The 23,871-nt window shown below is 38.1% G+C and overlaps 1 protein-coding gene across 2 annotated transcripts in view; it reads right to left on the reverse strand.

Annotated features, from left to right (window-relative positions):
* Positions 1-5,426: 5,426 nt before the first annotated feature.
* BICC1 (BicC family RNA binding protein 1) overlaps positions 5,427-23,871 on the reverse strand; it is an 89,507-nt gene continuing 71,062 nt past the window's right edge. The window contains exons 8-21 of one of the 2 annotated variants that reach the window (XM_056495169.1): positions 23,218-23,469; positions 21,883-22,014; positions 20,802-20,988; positions 19,283-19,441; positions 18,715-18,911; positions 18,283-18,424; positions 17,059-17,215; positions 15,695-15,857; positions 14,430-14,469; positions 13,635-13,789; positions 11,800-11,950; positions 10,075-10,235; positions 9,555-9,654; positions 5,427-8,414 (exon numbers count right to left, since the gene is read on the reverse strand). In XM_056495169.1, the coding sequence (XP_056351144.1) occupies positions 8,284-8,414; positions 9,555-9,654; positions 10,075-10,235; positions 11,800-11,950; positions 13,635-13,789; positions 14,430-14,469; positions 15,695-15,857; positions 17,059-17,215; positions 18,283-18,424; positions 18,715-18,911; positions 19,283-19,441; positions 20,802-20,988; positions 21,883-22,014; positions 23,218-23,469 (2,127 nt within the window). In that variant the 3' untranslated portion in view covers positions 5,427-8,283. Of the gene's footprint in view, positions 8,415-9,554; positions 9,655-10,074; positions 10,236-11,799; positions 11,951-13,634; positions 13,790-14,429; positions 14,470-15,694; positions 15,861-17,058; positions 17,216-18,282; positions 18,425-18,714; positions 18,912-19,282; positions 19,442-20,801; positions 20,989-21,882; positions 22,015-23,217; positions 23,470-23,871 lie in introns of both variants that reach the window. The other variant, XM_056495168.1, reaches the window with a different exon arrangement.

The following is a 23,871-nucleotide window of genomic DNA, read 5'->3' on the forward strand; positions in this document are numbered from 1 at the left end:
CCTTGTTTATAACATAGCAATATTACACCACCAAATAATAAGAAATTGTGCTGGTTCAGTTCTTCATTAGGATTATTACATTATGAGAGTTGTGAATGCTGCAAGAGGAAAATAAACCATTAAGAAAGCATATGCCACTATTGGGTTCAGTTATGGGTCCCCATGGAGTAAAACTCAGTTTTATAGAGATTTGGGTAGTTGCCAGAAGATAAACCATAACATTTGTTTTGACAAATTTGGAGAAGTCCTCTTTACTTACCAGGAACTGAAAGAACTCTGCTTGTACCAAAGCAGCATAGCAAGAGACAGCTTCTATGGGAAAAGAAAGACCTGAAAATTTATACTGTTTGGGTGTGCTGCCCTTCCATGCTTGAGCATGAAACACATGAAATAATTGGTTCCCTTGGGTACACAAATTAAAAGCCTGTTCACCACGGAGTGCAAAGCCTCTCATTTCTCAGCAGGTGAACATGTAGTAACTAGACATTTCATACAGCATACTATCAGGTCTAGAAGCCTGGAGAACTTGTTTTCAAAACAGGCAAGGTCACAGCATGCACTGAGGAAGAAGTGTTGCTCTACCATGGATTTCTTTTCTGTGCTTAGACACAGAACAATTTCACCAGATTCAAGTCAGAGGAAAAGCTGACCTGGTGAAGAGTTGAGAGGTCAAGGAAGAAAGCTTTCAACATCTTTTTAATATTTCTGCATGCCTCCCATGTTGCATAGCACATGAAGACACACTGGAGTGTTTATCAGAAAGTGATTTGCCTTCAGGAACCATAAAAAACTTGACTTGTTTTCTGCCAAATTTTGTGAGCTTGTAAAATCTCAATTAGATAAAAAAATATTTTAAAATGAAACACTGACTTATCTGCTTTCAGGAAGGGAGGTGGAACGGACAGAATCTCTGTGATTCTTTTTCATAACATTCTGAGGTTTTATGTATAAACACAAAATCTGAAACGTCTATAAAATTTAAACCCAAAATAGACCAAAGATACGAAATACAATATATTCCATTTCTAGTATAGCTTTGAACAGACAATGCATCTTTATGTAGTATTTGATTTAATGCCCATTTTATCACAGATGGTATAATCACAAAAACAGGAACATTTGAAAGGAATTTGACAAACAGAACCAGATGTAAAACATCTTGAAGCTTACAAATTCATCACAAAGATTAAGGAGGACTTGAAAATACAGAGTTTCAAAGCTTAGAGCAGACCAACACATCTGTTCAGTCCAGAAATGCTTTCCTACTTCCTGATGTGTTTACACAGCAAGAAGATGCAGTAGGAATTAGATCAGATGCAATTCTGTTTGGGGGGGTTCACTACCTCGTCTGTGCAGCAGAGCAGGGCACAGAATAACCACACATAAAATGAAGAACATGGATGCAATGGCCTCAGGAGAAATATTACAGGCAGGTGGGAAGCAAGGAATAAGTGCTGTTGTATTCCAATAATTAATCTTAAAATGGATGGATCCTAAGGAATCCTTCTATGAATAACTGTGCTTTTATTACTGGTTAAGGCAAGGGCCCTGAGGAGTCAGTTTTGCAAAATAATTTTTAAACTGCAATAAGAACACCATGCAAAAGGATGCTCCTTATAATGAATGTTAAAAAAAAAAAAAAAAAAAGAGCCAACCAAGCAAGCATTTCCTTTACTCAATCTTCACAAACAACTATCCAGCTGAAGAAATTATGCCCTCATCTACTGCAGCCTTGTAACCACAATGTACTGTTTATGCGGTGCTTAAAAATTTATTTCCTCACACTGGCCAATGATGACCATCAGCACCTGTATCCTCACTGCCACAATTCTAAAGTCCAACACAGAAACCAGACTAGTCTGCCTGAAAAGTAAAGTGCCTCAAACTTCCCAGAAGTACTTGTTTGAAACTTGAGGGCTGATCAGAAGAGAGCAGAAACTTGAGCCAAGCATGGGAGAGCCAAGATCTAGGAGAGGTGAGCAGACACCAGCAGCAGCCAGGAAAGGCAGCAGTGCCAGAAGTGTTATTTCCAGTCTCTACTCATAACTACTCTTAAATCCCTTCAAAAAAATCTTTCAAAGCTCTCATCCACTCTAGTGGTTCTGGATACTGTCCACACTAATCACTCCTAGAAAAAGAAGAAAATGTTATGCTTGTGCAAGCAAAAAGCTCATCAAGCTGCATGCAAAATTTAGAAGTTTGCCCTTCCTAGCATTTGGAGTCCAAAAGTATAATGGAAAGAAAGCACTGAGTCAACAATGGAGCATCTGCAACCACTTTCAGTGAAGATGGAAGATAACCAGTGCTGGAGGCATATTCAGGATGAGCCTTCCTACACGACAAATGCCTTCAGCATTCCAGTTTGCTAGCTGTTGTCACCATTTGGTTCAAAGAGAAACACTGCTATGACAAAGCTAGTTTTAATATAGCTGCACCAAAACATCTCTTGACCCACAGCAATTAGTTACCTAGTTGTCTCCCATCCAGTTTCCAAGCATGATTAAAATCTGTCAGCAATTTAACTTCACCATGTCAACTTTATTTATAATGATTTCTAGATCGTGTAATATTGGAAGAACCATCATTTTTAGTACTGAACTGCCAGTGCTAAGCACCCAGTGCTTATTCAAGCTACTTCAGAGTAAGGTACTATGCATTGGCAACTTCTCTCTGAGGTGAGCTTCGGCATGAAAACAGCATACTTTCTGAGGAATGAAAACATCGTTCAGATGCATGGTGGAAAAACTGCTAAAGGAAAGAGTTGTGAATATTTTATCTGAATTTTGGACCACTTTAAAGCAAAAGGAAATTATCCTTGGGTTCCATTTTGTTTTCCCTTAGTGTATTCATGTGCAACATACAACAAGATTTACTGTCTACAGAAGGTTTCTTATGTTCTCAATCTCAAAAATACTCACATTCTCTTCACTTCTGTACTGTATATACACAGCATGAAATTGCAGTGTATGGATGGCTTTAGTTTTGGGACCATAAATTACTGCCATGTGCACTTCAGGCCTCTTCATCTCTTCTTGCCTTCATGGGTGACAAACCATGATTTTTATCACAGCAAAGAAAGGTAGCGACATCCATATCAGTTTATGGTCCTAGGGTTATAAAATTACTAGCAACATTATTTCTTAAAACATTAATCACCCATTGTTAGAAGTGACAAATTTTTGTTTCATTATATAATTATTTTAGGGTTTTTTTCATCATATTATGTTCTGCTTTTTCCATTTGTTAGTTTCCATGAAGTTGCAACACAGTTTTGGCACAAACTCAGTAATTTCCATCACAATGTATTCATCTTTCTACATATTTTCATCAACATCTGGAATCATTCTGCATTTCTCAAAGAAAATATTCCCCAAATATTACTCCTTAAGAGAGTGTGGAAATTCGACACTAGATGATGCTCTAATGCAAACACTTTCTACATTGTTTGAGTCTGTTTCTTTAACAGTACACTTTCTTCAAAGTGAGAGGAAAAAAATTATTAACCTTTAACTGATCCTAATAGCTAATAATCAATATTAAAAATTGCCAAGTATGACTATTCTGCTTCTTTAAAGTCTGCTTTACTAACTCATGAAAGCATGTAAAATATTAAAATTATAAACACTATAAAAAAGTATATCTGCAGCAGAGGAAACAAGGATAAAACTCAAAATTTTCTTAATACAAACATATAATCTAGCAAAAAGCCTTTTGCCATTTCTGGATTCTTGTTACTTCTGCTCCAGATGCTATCTTAACCCCCACAAAAATAATGGAATTTTATACCAAAGCACAAGTTTATTGTGTGCTTTTCAGATTACAAGATAGTCCTCACTCACAACTACACCTTATTCAAAATAAAAGCTTTTTTATCTTTAACCATGCTAAAATACCATCCCCTACCTACTTACACATCCTTACAGCTCACCACTTTCAAAGCAACTGTCAACAACATAGCAGACAGCAACCATGCACATTGCACGTTTTCTACAAGTTTCCCAGTTTTTGCATCTTCTGACACCCTCAAAAATTTCACAATAACTCCAAATAAAACCAAACCTTCCTTCTGCCTAAGTACCTGTGATGCAAAGGAAGCTGTTTTTTTGAGGATAAAATGTAGCTCCAACAGTGTCCAGACTTGCCTGGAATCAAATACTCCTTGGCTTACTTTACAGTACGAGCACAAGATTCTGAATACCCCTGCCCACCACACCTGTGCTGATCACCTTAAAACCGCACTCATGAAACTTGTGTAACTGTGTTTTCTAGCCTTTGGAAAAACAAGAGCCCTCCAGCATTAGACTGGAGTGGGATCCAACAGTGAAGAGAGATGTCTCACTCTTAATCTTTACAGAGCTTGGAGACTCCATCCATTTTCTCTTGTGTATTGGCAGCATTTCTTAGAATGCAACTTTTTGCAGACTGAAAATCACCAGCTTTGTTCCACTGCCTGGTAGCAGAGAGAGACATGCCCAGCTTGCTCAGGGAGCAATCCTGTTGATGCTGTGCCATGCCAGCTGCTGGGAACGCTGCTTGCACCATAAGGAGAGCAGCCAACGAGTTCTAATGCCTCATCACCTCTTTCTCTGTCGCACACCAGCTTTACACTGCTGACTGAAGCCCTTGGAAGCAATACGCCCAAATAAAAGGTCCACAAAGGAAACTACCTTGCTTCAGGCCCTCGTAGCTCACTACAGGTCAGACATCAGAAACTGTGCAATTTGCAAGCCCGCCAGCCTGTAAATTTCCACGTGATTTATGTTAATGCCTGGTAAACTGGTGCTCAGCACCACACCCTTTAGCTGTCCTCAGCAGACGAGTTTGTTGATCTATTTCCTTCACAGACTTGTTCCCACACCTGCACTTCTCCGGAGGAGGTATTCAGAAAAACAACTCTTAGTTTTGCAAGGTCAGTGAGCCAGGAACAGCCATTGGAGAGCTGTGTCTGTAAAACAGAGATCACGTTAGGCAGGGATAACGAGATGCCTGCGAGCATTGAGTGAGGTAGAGCAATACTGAACTTGTACCAGCAGCTGTGGAGCAAACAGACAGGATTGGCTATGTCTGTTGTGTACACATCACAGCTGTGCCTCTTGCCAGGCTGACTGGTCATGTCCCAGCAGCCTGGTGAAAGAACTCCCTTCCCATTCACTTCTTCACTGGAAGTGACAGTGCATCACTACCATGAAAAAACACACAACCCTCTACTAATCTGACAAAAAGTCATTAAAATGAGAAGACTGAAGAAGAACAGAACTCGTGAGCCAAACCACTAAAACCTGAGATAATAATTTAACTCCTCTTAGATCAAGAAGAGGCACCCCAAAAAAGCATTCTCACTTAAAAGCTAGACAAAGACACTGATTTGATATAAAAAGAACAATAAAACACATGAAGCATTAACATATGAAAGAAACATGTTGCCATTATGTCAAATACTGCTTCTTATATTTTATTAACAAGCAAGCATCCCTGGAACTGTGTCTATATAAAAGTAGTTCATGAACCAATCAGAATACAAGGGAGTTATATAAATTTATTTTATGCAACACTGATTAGCTTTGAAAATTTCCATTTTTAAGGTTTTAATTTCAACTTTCATTTTTAAAAAAATCACTAAAAGGACACAACCCACAAAAATACAATCTGTATCTGCTCTATATTTACAGATAACTGGTCACTGTTAAGGCACAGATTTAAAACTAACATTTTATGTAGCAAGTCAAACATTTGTGCATAATGTAACACTAACAATACGATCCACTGTACTGTTATATTCCCTTTGTGGAATCAAAAGTAAGTGAGAATTTTCTTTACTTCCAGTGTGGTTTTTTTTTTGTTTGTTTTTTTTTTTTTTTTTTCCTCCATGTGAAGCCCTACTAAAAAATGTTGTTCATGGGAAATTCTTCACTTTGGTGTAGTTGAAATAAACACTGCTCAGCAAAGGACCACATCAACTTAATGCTGTAAGAAAATCAGTTTCTGAGTATAGTACCGTCTGGATGCATAGCACGTACCTACAAAAGACTACAAATCTGAGTGCAAAGCTTTTGGATGCTTTTATGTTTAGGCAAAATAAGCAAGAAGGGGTTGCAGAAAAATCTGTACAAAGAGTTACTGAATATTTAGTTCATTAAAAATACTTTATAAAATTATGAGTCAGAATACAATTTGATTTTCAAGCACTGGGCTTGCAAATACAAACATTTAAACAACAGCTTATCCGTAAGCACGTAAATAGTCCACATGAATGGAACTATCTCCGTACTCAGAAGTAAGCACAAGTGTAAATAGCTTTAGAACAAGTTGTGGCTTCCAAGAGGGTTTCCATGAAGTTGCTCTTACCTGTGCAACACACACACAAATCTCTCTTAGACACATGTATATTGACTCTTGGCACTGAGCACAGGAACTCGCTGTGAACAACTGTGTGAGCACCAGATACAGTTTTAGCCAGTCACATCTGCAGTACCATTTTAAAACCAGACGAAGCTGCTACTTGATCTACAGTGGAAGTCACCCAGTTATACACCATTAAGTAGATATGGCTGAAATGAGCACTGAGCAGCAATTTTTAGCTAACCACAAGACTTTATATTATTGCTTGATCATCTATGCCCTCAAGTAATAGTCTCTTTAAATTCCCTTTGTGTGTGCAATTTTTTACATACAACATTTCGCATTCTCATCTTAAAAGAAAGAATTACCCATGGCAAGTGTCAAAACTCTCTCACCCATTTTTGCATAAACCCCAACTACTGTAAATGTTATTCTAATGCCTTCTGTTAAGAACACTTGACAGTGGTTTATGTCCATCTCAAAAGGCTTGTACACTGAACATAAATAATACATTACAGTAGAGGTAAGGTAATTCACAATATTTCTCATGGGAATGCTTTTCAATTAATGCTTGGAAACTACATATTGCATTACAAAATGAGGCACTTTATGGATTCCTTCATTACACCGAAATCCTTCATAAACCCATAACACAACATCTGTAAAGACAGAGGAATAACATTGCCAAATCTTTCGGACTTTCACAGTATAAGAATTCAAAATTTAGCTCTAGCCACTTATAACAAAGACTCTTTCTGTTGAACATAACTTGTTTCAGAAATAGTTCATCTCCAGAGTTTCAAACACTTCTGCAGCTGACAATTACAAATCTAGATCGAACAAAACAGATGCTATTACACCTATTTTATGGAGGTCACTTCAATGCTGCATGCATAGTCATGTAAGTAATATGTGTCATTTATTAAATGGCAACAGTGCTGTCTTGTCAAATTAGATGAGTTGTCTGTTTAATCAAACTGACAGCCCAGAGCTCTAGTTTGATGAATGCCTTTCGGTCTCTGCCATAAATCTGCAGTAGATCAGTTTAATCTGTCACGTATTGTAGGTGTATAGAATCTAAAAATAAAAGTCTGATATAAATAAGTGTCCTTTAGTGGCAGGGTATTAAAAATAGCCCTTTGCTTTGAGACAACCATTAAAAACAGTTTTAGCATAAAGGCAGCAGTTAAATATGTTGACTGCAAAGGGTTAATATTGCAAGGTCCATTTTGGTCTTTCATAGCATTTGTAACAGTGAGTATTATTGCAGGCAGCATTAGACTGCTTCATAAGAGAATAGGACTGGTCCACTACCAAGTGACTTGATTTTGGAACAATCTCTACAGATAACTACCTGGGAGACAGAGAGAGGAAAAACAAATCTGCATAAAAAACAGTTTCTAGTACCATTATAGTGAGATGTGAAAATGTAGAAACACCTGAAAATTTTGATTAGTGCCAATATAAAAATTGATATGGAAATGAAAGCGAAACAAATTTCCACAGGACAAGAAATCAGAACATGTAAAGTGCAGAAAGACCTCAATAATTATTTTAAGCAGTACCAGAAAAATCCATCTTGATAAAGCCAAATCTATGCTCTCTGGCATCCCAGATCTTCATTCTTCCTTCATTCAATAAAGTAAAAAAATTCAGTGCATACATTATAGTTATAGGTAATAAAATACTAAACAAAGAAACCTATATTATTATTATTGCAAATTCTGTCCAATCTACATGAGTAAAACATAACCCACATTTGGTGTTTCAAAAGACAACTGACAAAATGTGTTCTCTCTGATTTTTTGGCACAGTATTGTGCAGACAAAACGCTTTGGTCCTTGACACCCAAACTCCCAAAGTGCAGAGGGTGGTGTGCAGTGAAGGCTGTCCACAGGATTGCCACGTCCATCTTTCCAGCTGATTTCTGAGCCCAGCCTGCTGCTACCAGCGCCCGCTGACACTGGCAATGTCCGAGTGATACTGGCGCGGCAGTCTCCCACTGGCTCCACCTTCCAGGAACGAGGCACGGATGTTTGATGGGTCAAACAGCTTTCTTCGGTTTTTGTTCAGTTCTGGAGAGGTCAAGCACACCCACAGAAATCTCCCATCAGAAATTTATTTTAATGTTTAGCTCTCAACCAAATGCAAAACTTCTGTTTAAATGAACAAACTGTTTTAGACAGACACGGTATGCACTGAAAATATCTGTGAGGTACTCCTTCAAATAACAAACAGTCCAACAGGATAATAAGAGCATCAGATTAAGACTCAGAACTCCTTGGGATGCAGGCATCCACTTGGGACAATTCTTATTTGGCACCGATGCAGTGTGAAGTAGATAATTTTTGCAATACTGACTCAGATCAAATTGACATAGCTGAAACTTTAAAAAGTTTTTGTTATAATACTCAAAGACTGCAATCTTCCTGGAGGCACAATCATGCAGTGTAGACTGAGATGGACAGAAAAGCTCATTACCAACGTGAGCATTTCTCAATGCACAATTCTTTATTTTAAACATAAATCTGAAGCAGTATTTTAACAAGGACTTCCAGAAAAAACAGATGCTCGCCTCTCATTTAAACATGCAACCTAATCTCACATTAGTAATAGATCATGTAAAATATTTTTCTTTTCCTCATTTTCCTGCTCTTGTAAGCAAACTTTGCGCTAGATACAAATCACTGAGTGATTACACAGATTTTCAAGACCACTACTGAACTAAGTACATTTGCAAATGGAAAAAGCAAAAAAAAAAACAAACCCACAAAGCCTTCCAAAAATAGGAACGTTTTCCCAGTAGGATGACTGCTCTGCTAATCAATAAAATGGAGGACAGGGAACAAAAAGGTTGAAAATGCCAGTTGTGACTGGTATGAAGTGCTCTTCAGACCCTGCAGTGCCTGTAATCCCAGAGATTCATGGACCCACAATTCTGGGGCATAAAACTTCACAATCTGGTGTGATACGAACTTCCTACCAAGCTCCAGCTTTACAGGACTAGTGCAAGTGAGCTGCTATTAGGTAATGGGAAAGCCCTATAAAGCCTGGGTTTAAGCACCTTTGGTGAGGGGCAAGCTAATACTACTTACCTCAGTAGACTCTAGTCCTACTTTTCAGTCTTTCCAAGGCTTTTCCCTTTGTTGGCTATAAACACAATTTAAGAATACAAACAATGCTTAAAATCAATAAATGGTAATCTGTGTTTTTACCTGAGATTGCAAGCAGCATTTTTCTTCTGGCACCAAAAGTGGTAATTCCCAACTCTTTCAAATCTTGATCAGTAAGAGTGAGGAATGTCTGCAGATCAATCTAGAATAAAAAAAGACGAAAAAATTTCAAAACAAGTCTTTCCACGAAAGTTTTAAGTAATAAAGGTGGTTCAGAATAGCTTCATTTTTTCCCCCTGCTTTACAGTTAGTCATGTAGACAGCAATCATGGCTTTTCAATGGCTGCTTCACACAGTTGCTCAATTTGCTACACTTCTGACATAGGAGAAATTAAAAAGTAACCAGTCCTGGAAAAGCAGAGAAAATAAACTAGTCTTATTTATGAGTCTTGAGGTTTTGAGTATTTACCATGATTGTAAGATGTATGCTCCAGCTTTGAAAGAACAGCTCATGAAAATTCTGTCACAAAGTGATTTCTAAGTGGCTTTTGGTGAAGAGACAGAACAGCTACTGCTGGAAAACATCCTACCAACACAAAGGCACCTCTTGAAGAACACCAACCTCTTGCTGCTGGAATACATCTGTGTATTTGCCCAGACCAAGCTTGCTGAAGAGTTCAGGCAGATCAGATCCCTTAAACAAACTGTTGAGGCTACAGCCATTGCTTCCTGTCAGCGAGGAAATGCAGTCCATGTAATTACTGCTACTGAGATAGTGTTCAGCTGGAAGAGAACAAGTGCACAGAAGGACATGGTTTTCCACCAACATTATATTCACCTAGATCACTGCATTTACGAAGTATTTAAATCTTTATTTTTCAGAAAAAAATAGCCTCTCAGTGGTCTGAAAGAACGAACAGCATGAAGCAATTTTTTTGTTAATTAAGTTCCAGTGTTTGTTTTCTATAGACCCACTTTTGTCCAGCCAACTCATCACTGCTGCTTTTATCCCTTATCCACACATTTTATCTTCTGGGAAAGCTACAGCTGCCATACAACACTGTCTTTCACTGCCAATGTATTTGTGTTTCTAATTTTCTTCTAACACACATACAAACCATTTTTAATTCTTAATTATTTTAATTAACCCAGAACTTCCATTTCTGTCTGGTTAGGTTGAAAACATCAATAGATTGATTTCAAATAAGCTTGTAATTTCTAGTTCTTGAAGTACTTAGAATATGATGCACAGCCATTCATAGCTCAACTAATGTGCTTTTTAAAACCATAAATATTTTCTCTAATTGGAGCTATCCTTTCTTACCATGTTCAAATTTTATTATCTGTGTACTCTGAGTTTGGAATTTAGGTTTATTCACTGTTAAAAGAAAATTCAACAACAAAAAGTATAAACAGCCTCGGTCTTTATTTCCCCATAAAGCAGATAGGTAGTATGGACTTAGTATTCTCCACCTCCACTTTTCACTCTTCCAGAAAGGCATCTGTTAACTCACTAAAAAAAATAAAATTTCAAAAAGTTCAACTAAAGTAAATTTTTAATTTGTAAACTTCAAACAATGTTTAAAAAGTAATTGCAAAACATACAGCCTGTATTCACAGAAACCAGTATATGAAATCACGCTAGACCATGCTGAACACATGGAGAGGCTTCTTTTCATAGAACTGCCTGGCTTGAAAGATCTTCTCATTCCAAGACCCTGCCATGTGCTTCCACTATCCCAGATTGCTCAGAGCCCTGTTCAGCCTGGCCTTGGACACTTTCAGGGATCCAGAGGCAGCCACAGCTTCTCTGGGCACCCTGTGTGCCAGAGCTTCATCACCCTCACAGGGAAAATCTTATCATAATATCCAACCTAAGCATACTCTATTTGTAGACACTCCCTATTGTCCTGCCACTACATGTTCTTGTAAATTTTATCCCCATGAGGAGAATCATGCTTTAAAATCCAGTTTCAGCACAGATTATGACTTCACCAGTGAGCAAATAGCCCAATAAAGTCCTGGCTGCTGTTGCATCAGCAACAGAGCAGAATGAGAGTGATCTAGAAATAAGCCTTTTTACAGGTCTGGTTTCAGTACACCTTGAAAATCCCACTCCATGATGTCAAAGAGTTTTCAGCAGGAATGTCTAGCATTTAAAAAAATACCCTTAAAAGTTTTCCTTTTGGACCATTATTATGTTACACAAGCTTACACTTCTCAATTTTTATAAAAAGGAATTATTTACAAGCTATAATTTAAATCCCCAGTGAAGTCAGAATACATTCATATCAAAATTAATATTGGCATCAATATGATTATTTTCTTTTAATAAGAGTTTATTAACCTGATTTGTTTTGTTTCCGTTTGGGGCTGCCAATTGAGGAGACAAAATCATGAGCAGTGGGTCCAAGCCCATTCCGGTCTCTCCAGTTATCAGATTCACTGCCACTTCCCAGGTGTTCCCTACTGCTGGACCGAGAGAGAGACATGGAACCCTGCAAATCACAAAGAAAATTTGGGCTGAAAACAGAGCTTTCATTGTGACTCAGATGTTTTCTTTGAAGCAGCTCACTTAAAAAGCAGCTTTTAATGCTCACAAACATTCTTTTGGCAGTTGATCAATAGTCAAATAATCACAAAACGGACACGAAAACAGCAGGTGTGCTTAAAACAACATATGCAGTTTACAGTTTTTAAGCAGGAGTTATTTAAAGACCATGATTCAAAACAAATTGCTTGGTATTTCCAAGTTTGTTTCCAAAACATTCCACAGTAACAAATTCCCACACAAATTCTAGACAAAGCAGTCTATTGACTACATCCCTTCACAGGGAAGAAAACATAACATTTATCTGAAGATAAGTGGATCAAGAACACACTACTTGACAACAGTCGTGCACACAATACTACAACAACAATTCTGCAATGCCTTGTGAATTTGTAGTTGTTTTGTCTGGCTTCTTTTTAAATAGATTTTCATATACCTGTGAAATACTTATTATCAACTCTCATCACTGTGGGTCAGAACGTAGCAATACAAGGCAGCAGTATTCCATGTGAACCCAAAAGAAATCGACCTTATATCACATACTTACATGAACTAAAAATAGTGGAAATTAACAATTTAATTCTATAAACTTGTATCAAATTGCAATTGAAAAGCATCACTTAGGAGGAAATCTTTTACAGCACTTAGTAAAACTGACACCCCCAAAAAAACACCGTGCTTTTGGTTAGAATGACAGACTTAGAGATTTTAGAAATCAAGGCCTGGGGAAAAACCCCAGCCCAACCAACGTACAGAGAAAAGTATCCCAAAAAATTTGCAGATTTTGGTTGCAGCTTTTTCTTTCCCCTAGTTACTACTGCATTACGTGTAGCCAAGCCTACTACATGTAGTTGAATGGCTCAGAAAGTTGATATGCCAAGTCGAGGAAACCAAGGCACATTTTTATCCTGACTGAATATTTATTTTGCACTGACAGGTAGGTATATCCTAGAGAAATAAAAGTCCCCTTCTTCAAGAAACATACCATTACATTTTATATAAGCAGAACAGGAAAAGGTGTCTACACAGAAGCTGGGAAGGATTACAGCCAGGAAGCACACTAAAAAGCAAACTTCAGCATGCCTTTGAGGAAAACAGGAACAAATTCCCTGCAAGACTCCCATGCTAGGACTCCAAAGAGAACTGCTGGACTGTCTGCCTTCTGCCTGGGAAAATTCTGAGCCCAGTGAATACTGCAAGCAGCGACAGCTGTTCCAGTTCTGCCCACAGAAGGAAAGATGAGCTTCTTGTTCTGCTGTTCTCCTCCACCAGGTAGTGATACACATTATATAGTTTATCTGTCATACACACACTGTTCTCATTAGGTTACAACTTCCCTATTGTTTGTTTGCAACTTCTGAGATGTTTGGTCCTGTGTTTAAACAAATACATTTTAAGAAGCAGACATCTATGCCCTGTGACTTATCGACGAAACAGATACAGTTTTGTGTGTTGGGCTGAATGCATTCCATATGCCTTAATATTTGTGTAAGAAATATTTTTCACCATTAAAAAAATATTTAGAACAGTTATCTGCAAAACTTAGTTATTTCTCTTGAAAAATGTCTTAACTTCTGTAAAAACAATCACTCACTAAAAGTAAACTACCATTACCGTATACTTTTATATACCTCATATGTAGTTGTCATGGAAGGCTTGTACGACACATGATTCGCTCTTCTTAGTTCCTTGATAGTTTCTGCAGGCATGGATTTAGAGAACCCCAAACCACTCCATGTATTTGTTGGAGTTCTCACTTCTGTTACAACTGGCTTCTTTAACATAGCTGAAAAAAGAGACAAACCAGCAAATCTCAGCCTTAGTAAAGGTACTGAGAGGATAATATTGAAGTGACGTTCGCTAATAGCCACAGTCCAGCAAACCCTAAACACCCCCACTTGCTACACAGCTTGAATCCTACCCTTCCTTAAAGCAACCCACTCTGCCAGAAGATAGTTCAATCTCACAGGACTGCATGGAAGCCAAAATAATTCTATCTGCTTCTCAGAGAGGAGTTTGTTTTTCTTTTGGTGAATGGGTAATTTGGTTTATTTTATAACAGGGTCAAAGGTATGGTTAAGCCCCTTACCAATTCTGCAACAATTTATCCCTAGAGTAAGAGGCCATTTAGCTGATATGACAAAGCTTAATTTGCACCCAAATAAAGTGTTACAGCAATGAGGCCTCTGAAAACCATATTGATAATTTGCACATGGATGCACTTACAGATCCCATCTGCAAGCTGCTTATACTGTATTTTATACTATATTGGTATTAAGAAATTTTTTGGAATGTAAACCTAATACACAAATTTTGCACTATCACTTTCAGATTTTATTAAAAATCAAACTAAAAACTGAAACTTCAGGAAACAATTTCATCCATATGCTAACAAACTTTTCAGAAGTCACTGTTCATCCACATACCTTTGGTTGCTAGTAGTTTCTTCTGTTCATAGTCAAATGCCTAAAAATTAAACATGCAGAAGATAATTTAACTGCCATTCTAACTAAATGTCATTCCAGTACTCACTCATCTCTGTGAAAACAAAGGTTTTCAATGTGGCCACTGAATATATCTAGGAGAAACCTGAAATACTGCACAATAACTCCATGGTAGCCCAGTTAGAGCCAGTTAAAGTGTTCACTCAAACATAGATGAAGATTTTAAATAACTATCTGATTTCCATGAGTGAGGCTACAGCAGTATTTACAAACTGCTTACAAATTTTTCTTCTTTTTTTTTTTTTTTTTTTTTAATAAGGTATCTTTCAAGCATAGTTTCTCTTCCTTAACTATCTGTTCTGAGCATTTAAAACAGATTACCTATTTTGTACTGTTGAGGAGTATCTTTGCAAATCTAGGTACCACAATTATTTTCAATAATCCTTTAGGTTTGGTTCTCCTCCATGCACTCATCTTGTGAAAGAAAAAGATCTTAGGTTTTGAGAGAATTTAAAGAACTTTTGCTTATATTCTACCTACATCAATGGAAGATGTGGAGTTCAAATACCCTTGATTAAACAAGCTACACTTTGCTGACTTACAAATTAGGAAATAAAAACATAAAACTACAAAAATGCTGTATTAGCCTGAAGTGTTGCATCATCTACTGAAAATAATTTAAGGAATAACTAAGTAAAAGGCTGCAAAACACTTGCCTTCCTCTTGTTCCACTACTCCATACAGTCTGGTAATATCCACACTTCAACAGATCTATTCTGAAAATAACCTGATTACTGCTTCCTGACAGTCTAAGGGGTCTCCTCTCCCTTTGGGGGAGATTTGCAGTAACATGACAGTAGTTTATATTTGTAGGCTGTAATTAACCAAGCTGTCAACGCATATGAAAAGTTGTAACATGTTTTTTGTAGCTATAAATCTCTCCAAGTGAAAATATAAGATTTCTAACAAGCAAATGATGCTTGTGGAGACAAATTCAGCCACACAATTTTCTGTACTTTATTTTTTCTTAGTCAACAGAAGCATAAGAACTGTTCTGTTTCCAAGACTTTTCACCGACACCCCACTCCTCAGTCCAGACAGCTGATGTCTTGGCTGTGAATGCTTTTGCTGAACTGGTAATAACAATTCTGTCTCCAGTGGCGGAACGCAGTACCTCTGCATTCTGTGGTAACTTCACTGCAATTAGCAAGATGGACACCTGCCTGGCTTCCCCCAGGGAGACCTACCTGCATGTTTACAAAGGAGGGCTGCGGGGCCAGGCGCGCTCTCTCCGAGTTGTGCTGTGCGGCCGCCGCCCGCTCGGCCGCCCGCTCGCTGCCCGGCGCCTTCTTGTCAGCCACGGGGCTCTCGGGGGCGCCCAGCTCTGCCTCCGAGAGCAGCCGCTCCGCGCTGCTGGGGGACAGGGCACCGTCAGCCGGGCTCTGCCAGGCTCTGGCAGCCCAGCTCAAGGCACGTCTGTACACAAGGATCTCAGCGTTCCTAGCAACATTTCCAAACCTTCCAGCTCTCCTGTACCTTTGTCTCTGTCTCATGAAGGAAAGCAAGTGTTTCTCCTTCTGGTATTACCAAATAATATGTATAGCTTATAGATTCAGTTTTGAGCTGTCTGGAATCTGGAATTATTGCATACAAACCTACACCCTGTTTAGCCTTGCTGAGGCCAGCAGTACTAACAGGTTCATAGTAGTAAGATAAAAAGAGATTGCACAACAGGGACTAAGGAAGTTGACATAGGTCCTACTTGCTTTCACAGCTTCAATAACTGCAGTCTTACATGCCTACATTACCTCTTGGTCCAATTTCTTTTTTTCTAAACTCAGACACATTTCAGGCCTACTCTAGAACAGTATAAACTCTCACTTCAAATGGTGATCATGTTTTAGAAGCTGATTCCTTGGATTTTTAAACTGTGAAAGCAGAATTAATGAAACACATGTCATAGCCTTAATAGTGTAAATAAATGAAGCAAAAGAAAATATGTGTCTCAACAGAATGGTGATAAACAGCTCCCAAATAAACAGTGAGAACATAAGTACATCGGACAAAAACACTGCCTCAAAAACCACGCCTGTATTGCCAAGATGTATTATGACTCAAAGAAGCTTTTTCCCACTGCTGGGTCATTAAAGAGCCAACCCAACCAAAATCATCACTAAGACAAATGTTTGAGAACATACTGCTATGTCGTGAACACAGCTTTCCTAAGAAGAAAACAGTCTCAGGTACACACAAAAGGAAAAAGCTATTAGTAATTATTCTCTAAGCATGCAATAAAGGAGGAGAGTGCAAAAGTGTTTACTTTAGAAACAGGCAATGAAAGTTCCTCTAACAAGGATCTCCATTCTTCTGTGGAAGAGGAAAGAGATTTTTCAAACCCAGAAACAAACAGGGTGAACAGAAAGCATTCAAAGTCTGCAGTTATCAGACAAATAGGGGGCTATATTAATGCCTAATGTGATGGAAAATCAAGGCCAAATTAAATCAGTTCTTTGAGTATCTTATGATTGAACCATCCCTTCTGTGCACAAAAATGTGAAGTAATTTTATGTTGTGGAAGGTGCACTAATCTGTGTTCACACGCTCAGCTTACTGTAAGTGGGAATTTTTGGTGCCCTGCAGTAATTCCACCGTTTGTCTCTTGGCACAGGCCTGCTTGGAAGAGCTCATCATCTGCTTCAGGTCACTGGTGCTCGCTGAGTGGGACGGACTCCGAGGCATGCCCACCTCTACAAAAGCATCATTGCAACCTGTGAGGCCAAGAAAAGAGTTAAACAACTACCCTGCTGTGTTCTTGGCAGCTTTCTGAGGGAAAGTCTATGGGAGAAAACCTCCTCTTCCTTCTTTCAGGACTCTATTCAGGGATAGCTATGTGACCAAGGTTAAGCAGTCAAGATGTGCAAGTTCAAATACACAAAAAAGGTGTCAGTATTCACATATATAGTAGTCAAAGTATTTTCTTTCTTCAAATGTTCATTTTAATTAATATTAATTAATAACAAATGTGAAGACTGACAATTCAAAGTGACTAAGTATTCTGAAGAAATTTGATTTTATATCCAGTTTCAATAGACTTTGCCAGGTGCTCAGGTAATTTCTACTGGAATAGCAAGCTCCCTCCACTTCATATTCAAATATCTTTAGAACATGTTTTTAGATATAATTATCACCTTACATTGGCAATGTACCTTTTATTCAAATTAGCATTTCAAATTACCACAACCCTAAATAAGATATGATCTCCTTGATCAGTACTGACAAGAGAAACAAGGCCTTTACACATATTTGCTCAAGTTGAAGTGGAGCTGGCTTCCCCCCGCTCCAAAAAAAGATGGAGACAGTTAAGTACATAGCTTCTAAAGGGCAGCATAACTGAAATGCTGTTGCAAAACACAAAATTGTTTCACAGCATCATCCAGGTTCTATCCACACAATTTTCTGCAAAAAAACTTCTTGGTTTTTTTTTTTTGTTAAAAAGCAAAAATAAAGCATCATTTAAAGCAGCAGATTTCAGTTAAGGTACTGTAAAAAAACCTTAAAATTCTCAAAGGTTATCTCCCTCTGCTCCTAGGGAATAAGCAAAATGTTGCAAGGATATTTATGTTGATTTAAGGTGTTTCTATCAACAGTACAGCTCACTTTCTACAGGTTCTGTTTACTTTCCTTGACAATGAACCTGGGACATCCAGCAATATTTTCCTTTAACATGGTTGCAAAACCAATGCAGAGAGACTATCGTGATATTTTTCAGTATCATGAACTGTACACAGACTGTACAAACACTACCAGACAAAGGAATGCAACGTCAAAATCTCACCTTCTTCACTATTTGCCTTGGCAGCTACTTGTTCTGAGGCCCCATGAGCACTTGCTTGCCTTACTCCATCACTGTGGTTTGTGCTCAACACGTTTTCTCCCAGCGATGTGGCAGACAGTGCAGCATACTTGAGAGTTGAGGCCTGAAAAGATTGTCACAAATCACTGAAGTGATTTTTATGCTTAAGGAAATATTGAAACAATTTCCCCTTTCTATATGTGCAGGAGAATGAGAAATTCATTCCTGGTAGAGCAGAACAATATGTTTGAATGTCCTATTTCTCAATCTTTAAGTAATATTTGAAAACTCTGTATTTTTAAACTTAGAAACTTTATAAATCTACTAATATAGCTAGTTTTCTCTTCCAGCTTTTCTTAGTAGAGGCCTAGTACAAAGAAATTGGACTCTCCAGTATAGATATATATCACTTACCTTTATGTGACCATTTAAAGACTGTGAACCTTTTTTACTTTCTGACTGCATGCCATTAACATGGACTTCAACAGGAGTCAAGCCTGGTGGTGGAGAAGGAGCATTTTGACCATAATGAGGCACTCCAGAAAGCAGAATGCTAGTTAAGGTTGCTTGGGCAGTAGATGGTATCATTAGGTGTGGAATAGCAGAAAAACCTGTAACAAAATTTGGTTATGTTCTGATTAAGTGTCTCATTTAACTTCCTCTGGTATTACACAACTTCACCTAAATCTTTATGTAGCTATGATACATTACAAAAAAGTTTCCATTAGAATTGCATGACAAAACCATAAAGCTTTATCTGGGTAGGTTAACTTTGTTTTCTGCATAAAACAGATGGAAACACTGCCTGTGACAGCATGTCATATATTAAGTTATAACCTCAAATTTGCATATTTATTCATCCGTATTAAGGTAAGTGCAGGAATTAAGGTTACAAAGAATTAATTAATCTTGACTTGTCAACTGCAATTCCAATGGCTTGGTGCTGCACAGTTCATTTAATTCACATTAAACTTCTACTGACCTGTGGTGTTTGTGTTAGCAAGAGATGTTGCCCACAATGTGGGACTGGGTGTGCCTGAACTTGGACTCTGCAAAGGGCTCACAGAGCTATTAAGGGCATTCAACAGAGAGTTTGGAGCTGTTGAGGTGTTGACTGACAAGGCTGTTGGACCTAAAAGGCCTGCAAAAAATTATGTGAGTATTTAGTTTAGACTTACAGGAAAACGTTTTTCACAAAAGTAACAATTGAAAAGAAACAAACCCCCTGCTAATTCGCACCAGCCTGTACTTCATAAACTAATTTTACATTAAACCTGCTGTTCTTTTGGTGCACATTATGGATTCTTGTTCTTAGACTGGGCATCATACATCCAAGAAGTATTGGAACATCTTTTGTGTCCTCCTACTGGATCCTAACTCTTGTCCTAATAGAGTCTGCACCGGCTGCTTGTCAGCCCCTTTGTATCCCCTCTGCTGCCTCTGATGGTCTGGTTCAAAGCAGCATCACAGAGACAAGAAAGCAACTGCACTGCACCACCTCTTTCATTTCACACAGTAACCTTTCCTCAGAAGGTCCTGTGAATCAACCACTACTTGAACACTAACAACTATTCAATTTCTTTTTGCACCTTCAATACAGGCAATACAAGTCATCCTCCAAATGTATGGATTACTTCTGAAACATTCCCAAAACCAGCTCTTTGTGGCAAAAGCATTCACAAAGCAGTTCAGCTCTACACACTGAAAAGGTAAAAACCCCAAACTCACGAAGTACAGAAGAACAGTCACAGAAACAGCATTAAAAATCACAATCAAATGGCACAAACCATATTCTCCTGTGTGACCCTAGGGAGCATGCGAGATGGAACTATGCAGCACTCCTGCATGGCAGGTCATAAGGGACAATGCTGGTTACATGAGAACTCAGTTTCTAGGACCTGCCTAGATTTGTCACTAGATTCTTCTGAGACTACTTGTTTGGTTTTTTTTTATATCTATATGTTTCTGATACAAAGATATTTGCAGAGCTTGAAAATAAACCGTCAATTTCAGTCTGGACTATGAATTGCTTCTATAAAATTAAGATAAGGAGTTTAGTAATTTTTATCCTAAATTTCCTACTGGTAAGGTGTAAACTAGAAGCACATGGATCCCTCAATTACAGATGCTGACCTGAAATGTGGTGTTTGCTATATTACCTTTCCCAGTACTGCTGCTGGGCCTAACTACCCACTGAAATTCAGGATAGTCTGAGACATCACACAGCCAAAGAGGCTGTAAAACCCATGCCCTGCCTCACCTGTATTTCCCTCCCTCACTTCCAGAGATTCTTCTACAGGGATGAGTCCCACATCCGATTAAAAACACCTTGGAGAAGTTTGATAACAAGCCCTTGAGAAGCCAGAGGCTGTTGTAATTCTCTAATGCTTTAACACAATTCCTTATGCAAAACACACATCTGGTCCCTTTTTTCTAGTACAAGTGAATTAAGTTTAAAACAAAACTATATTAAAGGAAGTTTAAACATAATGAATGCATACCAAGCCCAGTGAGTCCTAGTCCTGCTGAGGACAAAATATCCAAGCCAGGACAAGACAGACCAACAGGGCATGAGACAGTAGAGGGATTTGATACTACGGTGACCCCGCTACTTTCAAGTCCCAAGAGACATTTCCGTGCCTCGTACATATTTAAGGCATTTCGTTCAACGCTTTTTACAATCACAGACTGTAGGGAAAGAAAACAACAACAAAAAAAGGAAAATCAGTGAGTAACACTTCTTCATAACACAGATCTGCAACACAGATAATTCTTCTTCACACCCCTGCATGGCTATGACAAATACAGCAGTGTGAGACAGCATGAGCTAACACCCATTAGCAACTATTTAAATTCAGGGCTCTGAAGTTCAGAAGAGTAAGACTTTCATAAGGGATTTCATAAGGATTTGCAATGAGAATGATGTAAGACCTCTCTAAGAAAATTAATTACTATAGTACCTTGGTGGTACTTGGTAGACCAAACATTAAGCACTTGAAGAGCTAGATAACTGAATCAATAATTAATATCTGTTTTACTGAGCTTTATACCTTGTAGTGGACATAACCCCAGTTGTTCATATAAAATGTACCTATTAAATTCATAGCTGACAGAGAATAAGGTAATAAGTTTCTGGAAAATTAAATTACAAAGCCCCATTGCTTCTTTTACATCTTCTATAGCATGTAAATTCATATTGATTTTATATACCCCTACACAGGGAAGCTCACATACTGACACAATGGAATGATCATTAAAATTTTAAAACTTTTGCCTGCTTTGGCATTTGGTACAATACAGGTAACTTTAAGAGTCTCCTATCCATACTGGCCTAAATACTTTATAATAAACACCTCCCACTGCCTTTATTAATATATTCTATGCAAAAGCTCATTTCTTTATTATTAATCATTAATGAAAGTCAAATCACCCTCAAGTAGAGCTGATATTTCAAGCAGAGAATACATATGGCTTTCACAAGTTTATGATCTGTTAAACTGGGAGGGAAGAGCACACATAGACTCATCAGCTCTAACAACTTGCCATGAAAGCCTAAAAGGAAAATATCAGCTTTGCACAAACCTTGCTTGGTTGTTTTGGCTTAGGCTTAATGCTTATGAAGACATCTAATTGCTCCATTAGCTGTGTTATAAACTGTGGTTCTACTTCAATTTCTTCCTTCATATCAAACATGAGCACAAGGGGAAGGCAACCCTGAAAAGAAAGGCACAAAAAATTCCTAGCACTTGTAACTAGGCATTTTCCCACAAAAATGGTAGCAATAAAATGAACTATAGACATTGATCTGCACATCATGATGTAAGGTAAGTTCAGAAAAAATAGCAAGGATGAAATTTTAGGGAAAGGCATTTCCTTGTATGTGAGAATAGAGGTATATCTTCCTGTCCTGGGACTCTTCTGAAGAAAGAGTACGGTAGAACAAGGGTGAAATGATCTACTAAATATTTGACATTCCAGTCAGAACAGTCTTGTCAGGAAATGATGGCAGGACACCCATACTAAAAGTCTCCCATTAAACTGTTTGAAATAAAGAATCACACTTGTAAAAAAATCTCTAATTCACCCATTGCCTAAGTCTTCTACCTTTCTCTTCCCCATTCCAGATCAGCTACGTAAATATTTTCTAGTGATATGGATAACATCTGTAACACACTTAAAATATTAAAATTTTAGAGCAAAACCCCGAAAAACTGACTGGTCCAGTCATCGCATATTTTGTCCCTCAACATTCACATATATAAAAAATTTAAAAACATATATATAGTTATAATCTATAACTATAACATACATTAGTATTAAATAATGGCTAAAAACTCCTGGGAAGTTTAAAGACCAATATACCAAAAATCTCTATATATAGTGATATTCACCACCAGAGCTATTTTTATAAAAGACCTTATAGAATTGTGGTTGTGGTACTATAAAGAATGTAAGACATCGAAATAGTTATTTCCTATTATTTTCCAATTTTGTAGGAAACTTGCCTACATGGAAACTAAGGAATTCCTGACATTTTCCCTCAAAAGAAACCTATTCACCTGACAAATACAGAAAAGGCAGGTTGGCAAAGTAAAACACAACCCGTCACCCAACACCCACAGAATGTTTCAGAAATCTGCCTCTACTCAGAGGCACATTGTTACTGTAAGTTTAAATTACTTACATTGCATTTATATTACCAAGGTTGTTTTTCAAGTCCCCTTACCATAGATTACAAATATTTGCAATAACTACAAACACTGAGAAAACCCTGACAAAAACTGAATCAGCTGTTTGCAGTGTGAATAGCAATCCTCCCTAAGGCTAACTTACATGTGACTTGTAAACACATACACAGCAAGCAGATTTTCTATGATCCGGCAATTTTTTCACGCAAGTTTCACTGAAAGTATTTACCATGAGATATTGCCTGGCAAGACAGACAGACTCAATTGTGCCCTGGAGGTAGACAGTGGATTTCTTTTGTGGGTTACTAGGGTCAGGGAAGTGGATCTGAGCACCAGTCCTCTGCATGATATGTTTGATGTTGCTGCCGTTTCGACCCATCATAAAGAGATGATGCTGCGCTGCGATGTCGAGCTGTGTGCTCACAGGGATTGCAGAGGCCAGGCTCCCAGCCAGGTGTTCCAACAGCATGGCTGTTCCTTCCTGGGGGGAAATGGGAGAAACCAGTGAAACACTCACAAACACACAAAACGAGATCTCGAACTGCTTCCTTGCTTGTTATGCACTCCACATGCAATAAAAGAAAACACTGCTGGGTTTAAAACCACAATTGATTTGTTAAAGATAACAAATGCACTAAACTCTGCTCACTACTCCCATTTTAAGACCAAATGCAGCATTTAATTGCCACTCTGTAACAGGCAGTAAGATAATGCCACATGCTCTAGTCCCAACAGATCTTTTTTGGTCACAAAGGCAGTCAGAAATTCAACAGAGATTTATCTGGGTAGGTACACTACTTGCAAAACTTGCCTCTCTGTGTTGGGCTCAGATGTTCTTACTGGCTTGAGATACACCCATCTGCGACCATATCAATCTCTCATA

The sequence above is a fragment of the Oenanthe melanoleuca genome, chromosome 6 (assembly GCF_029582105.1).
Source record: "Oenanthe melanoleuca isolate GR-GAL-2019-014 chromosome 6, OMel1.0, whole genome shotgun sequence".
In the NCBI taxonomy this organism is placed as follows: Eukaryota; Metazoa; Chordata; class Aves; order Passeriformes; family Muscicapidae; genus Oenanthe; species Oenanthe melanoleuca.